Source organism: Sinocyclocheilus rhinocerous, unplaced genomic scaffold, assembly GCF_001515625.1.
Source record: "Sinocyclocheilus rhinocerous isolate Xijiao unplaced genomic scaffold, SAMN03320098_v1.1 scaffold1, whole genome shotgun sequence".
NCBI lineage: Eukaryota > Metazoa > Chordata > Actinopteri > Cypriniformes > Cyprinidae > Sinocyclocheilus > Sinocyclocheilus rhinocerous.
This window is the reverse complement of record NW_015638974.1, coordinates 178,665-183,360: the sequence shown is the minus strand read 5'-3', so window position 1 is coordinate 183,360 and position 4,696 is coordinate 178,665. Positions and strand designations below refer to the sequence as shown.

The 4,696-nt window shown below is 37.2% G+C and overlaps 1 protein-coding gene across 1 annotated transcript in view; it reads right to left on the bottom strand.

Moving 5' to 3' along the window:
• Positions 1-830: 830 nt before the first annotated feature.
• The window catches only part of uba6 (ubiquitin like modifier activating enzyme 6), a 47,358-nt gene continuing 43,492 nt past the window's right edge, over positions 831-4,696 (bottom strand). The window contains exon 32 of the mRNA XM_016565823.1: positions 831-854. Within this exon, the coding sequence (XP_016421309.1) occupies positions 831-854 (24 nt within the window). The remainder of the gene's footprint in view (positions 855-4,696) is intronic.

Sequence of the window (4,696 nt, the reverse complement as noted above, 5' to 3'; positions counted from 1 at the left end):
GCCTGTGCCTGCCGCAGAACGAGCGTCATGTAACAGAACGAGAGTCTCGCCGCTGCGACGCGCTCCTACAGCAGCGGGTGCGCACATTCAGGCCTACGGGCGCGCTCAGCCTCACACTAATGATTCACACAGACACACATGTTGGTGCTTTAGCTTAAACAACCAAGCGCGTTTGCCTCAGCCCTGTATGACAGACTTTCGATTCCCGCTGCTTTGACTTCTCCATTCGCCTGGCCTCGAACAGGGGGCCGGAGCCTGCCGTAGACATGAGACGGGAGAGGCGAGGCGAGGCGCGTAAAAACAACCGTGGCGAAACAGACGTCCCAAATGGCACTAATTAAATAGCAAACATCCTAATGTTTAAGTAACATTAATTGTAAAAGCGAAGGATCAACAGCGAAGCGCAAAGTGACCGGTTAAGTGAAGCGAAATTCAGAAGGAGGGCTGCGACCACACGCACGACCCCCGTTTATAGGCTACCATTCCATCGCAAATAGAACGAACAGGATATAACAGCACCAAATACGCGGCAAAATCGTTACAATGTATCAAGCGATAACGTGTTTGTTACTGTAGCAAATCCCGAGCGTTCGCTCGGACTAAATAATAATCGAAACAGTTAGTCAGAAGCCAATCTACCGAGGGGTCTATCCGCCTTCTGCTATCGCTGTTAAAGCGGAGCACGTCCACAACTTCATATTTCCAACCTTTCAAACTCATTACCAACAAAAGTGTCAAACGGCAAGAATTAAATGTTCTCAAATCATAAATCCAGCTGCTCGTATGTCAGGGTTAAATATTTTGGCAAAGCACATCACTCACCTCAGATGTCAGCACCCACTCCCGTTCTCCTCCTTTTTTTCTGGTTTACCTCTCTCGTCTATTCTCCTCTAGCGATGTCCGATTCGCGAACGAGTCGTTCATTTGAGTCGGATCTTTTTAATGAATTGGTCGGACCGATTCGCAAGACCTTTCTGAATGAAGATATCTGCTTACCAATAAAGTAAAAGAAATAACATTTAAGTTGATTCACAAATGTTACCCAACTAAAGTCTTTCTTAGGAAATATAAGTCAGACATTGAAGTGAGTTGCTGTTTTTGTCATTCTTCTGAAGAAGACTTCATTCATTTGTTTTGGCAATGCTACACAGAACAATTTTGGTCAGACTTTTTAGTGTTTATTCAATCTTTTGTAAGTGACTTCTCTTTTTGTTTTAATGATGCTTTCTTTGGATTGTTTGACGATTCAAAAGAGAACACTGGAAAATATTACATAATTAATTTATGTTTCCTGTTAGCTAAATTTCACATACATAAACAAAAGTTTACTGGCTCTAAACCTCTCTTCTCCTTATTTAAAGTGGACTTGGATAAGTATGTGGAAACTATCCAAAGTTCTGTTAATTTGAAAGCTATGAAAACAGTATCTTTATATTCGTCCTTTTTGTCTTCTTAAGATGTAATTTTATTACCTTGTTTTTTTGTGGTTGTTACCCTGGCAACAAATCTGTGTGTATAATCTGTTGTTTTTCTGTTTTTGTTTTTATCTTGTCTTTATTTATGATTTTGATAATTGTACTGCCTTAATGTTTTAATGTTTGTATTGTTTAATACAAAAATAAAATTAAATAAAAAATAAAACTTTCTGAATGATTCGTTCACGAAAAATCGGTCCGTGCGGTTGTTGAGTCAACAAATCACTACTGATTCATTGAACCGAGAACCTTCTCAGTTGGAAATGCACGATTCGTAAAAAGCCGAAAACCAGGGAGTGAATATTTCAATTGAAACATCCAAAAACCTTTCCAGAGGAGTGATGAAAATTAATATTTCTGTTGTTTAATGTTAATGGTAATTTTATGTAGTTTATGCTCTAAATTTATGTTTTTATGAGGTGGTAAATGACTGCAACAAATTTAACTGTGGTACATGAATTACAATAAACATCCTTGTTAATAAAAAAGACAATATATGCAAGGAAAAGGTAATAAAATAATGATAAACGTCATATGAAAATGGTCTGTTTTCAAAGAGTCACCTCAAAAACACAAATTTATGGCTAATACAGAAGTTTCAAAGAAGGAGTAGTTTGGATAACATGCTGTCATTAAACTTTGCAGTTTTATAGTTTACTGGAAGCAATATATTCCCACATATGGCTTTATAGCACACATGCCATGCCGAGGCGAGATGTCAGGTACAAGGCGATGACGTAAAAGAACCGCCGATTCATTTTCAAACGGCTCATTGACAAACAAACTGTTCGAAAGAACCGATTCGCAGAAATGAATCGGACTTCCCATCACTACTCTCCTCCCTTCCAGATGTCGAGCGCAGGCTTCCAATCCGCGTCTCCCCGGAAGGCAGCGGACCAATCAGCCAGCGGACCACAGGAAACACATTCCCGGAGAGAAGAGAGAGCGTGACGGAAAGTTTGGAGAGAGAGAGAGATCCTTACACAATTTAAGGGAGGAACAAACTGGAGCAAATATCCGCTGAAAACAGAAACTGACCTAAGTAATAATTCAAATCTGATAATAAATAGTGTGTCAACACGCACTCAGAAAGATCATTCTTTTTGAATAGTGCATTTAACTGGAAAACTTAAATCTTTGTGTACTTAAATCAATATAATTAAACTGCAATTAAATAAAGATCCTATAAAGATAAAATAATCTTTGTTTAAATTAATTTATAAAGCTAGGTTGTAGTAGGTCTAATTAATGAATGGATTTCAGCAAAGATCCCATAACCTTACTTTAATGAGCTTGCATAAGGAGCTAGCAGCTGTCCAGTGTCTAGACTGTTACATTACATCATCTTTCTCAGGAGAAGAAGGCACAGGAGGAGAACGAGAAGCTTGTAGCTATTCATGTTAAACAAGATAGCTATTAACCATCTGTGCTCTTAAATGTCTTTGACTCTGTGTGTGTGTGTGGGGGGGGGGGTATCTTTTAAATCAGCTTTGTATCTTTTAAATCAGCTAAAATGTTATGACTACACACCTTTTCTTTGTGTTTTTGTGTGCTGTAGTATAAAGGCATTTCGTATTGATTTAACACATCCAACGTAAGAGAATTTGTTGAAGTGGTTGCATGGAGAAGCTGCAGACACAACAGAAGGCATACGTGTCCTGAAAGCACACGCTCAGACATGCTGTCCCAAGTGACCCAGAGGTCAAACTCCACTCCTCAAAGTAGCCCCCGTGCCAAGAACAGAGACACAGGCGAGTTGTTTCACGTGTGCTACAGAGAGCAGAGCCTTGAATCAAACATTTCAGAGTCATTTGTGAACTTCCAGTCACAAAGTACCATGAAATTATGATAATAACAAAGAGAGTATCAGCATTTATTAGTTTAAATATACATTACCATTTAAAAGTCTGAAGTAGGCAACTATGTTTAGGCGTCTTATGCTTACCAAGGCTGTAATTATTGGATTAAAAATATGGTAAAAACAGTAATATTATGAAATATTATTACAATTTAAAATAACTCTTTTCTATTTTAATATATTTTAAAATGTAATTTATTCTTGTGATGCAAAGCTGAATTTCCAGCATTACTCCAGTCTTCAGTGTCACGTGATCCTTCAGAAATCATTCTAATATGCCGATTTGGTGCTTTATGAAACTTTTCGTATTATTTTGTAGAAACTGTGATAGATTTTCCCCCCCCAGGATTCTCGGATGAATTGAAAATATATTTTATTTGACATAAATTAAGCATATTTAAAATATAAATCTTACTAACCCCATACTTTTGAACAGTTGACAGGCGGAGTGTGAACCAACTCCAGGGTAAGGCTAAAAGCAGCCAAGTCTGTTAACTACAAACATCATAAACCCGTCTTTTTAGGCAAGAACCAGACATGGGTGTCATGTAGGCTAATAAAATATGTTTAATGGGACTGAATATGTATTTATCATGATTACAGTTTAATAAAAACATTAGAAATTGATAATTATAAAACGTTTCCTTTCCAAGGTTATTCAAACAGTGTATACATTATTATACAGAAAGTGACATATTAACTTTGATCTATCGCGAGTTTAAGCACTCTCAAACAACAAAACTATCGTTTTAATCACTGAAGCTGGCTACACTGTGAAATGAATCTCTTACGTTGTACTTGCATCTGCGCTTTGTTGTTTATGATGAGGTAATAAGCGGAATTCAGTCAGCGAACGCGCACGCACTCAAAACTGATGAGTTTCAGCGATGACTCATCTGAACGCCTCTGATTGGCCATTGCATTCCTAAGCTCAAAAGAGTCGCATGTGATTGGTTATAATGCGCAACACTGCAAAAACGCCTAAAATGCAATAATTTTTTAATTTAATGCCGCAATCGACACTTTCTAATAATTTTCATCTTGTTAGCAACAGACAGTAATAGATTTAATTTGTTATGCCGCAATCGACACTTTCTAATAATTTTCATCTTGTTAGCAACAGACAGTAATAGATTTAATTTGTTTGCGCAGGGGCATTTTTGCCCCAACTAGCTGTGGTCACTACACACACTCCGCCTATGACAGTTGAATATATATTTCAGTAGTATATTATACTTTTTTAAAAATTATACTCAATTATACACTTATTATATTATACATTACCACAAACTGCCTTCTTGTTATAAGACGAAAGGAGAGAAAAAAGGTAAATGCATTTTGACTTGATTTAAATGTTTAATTT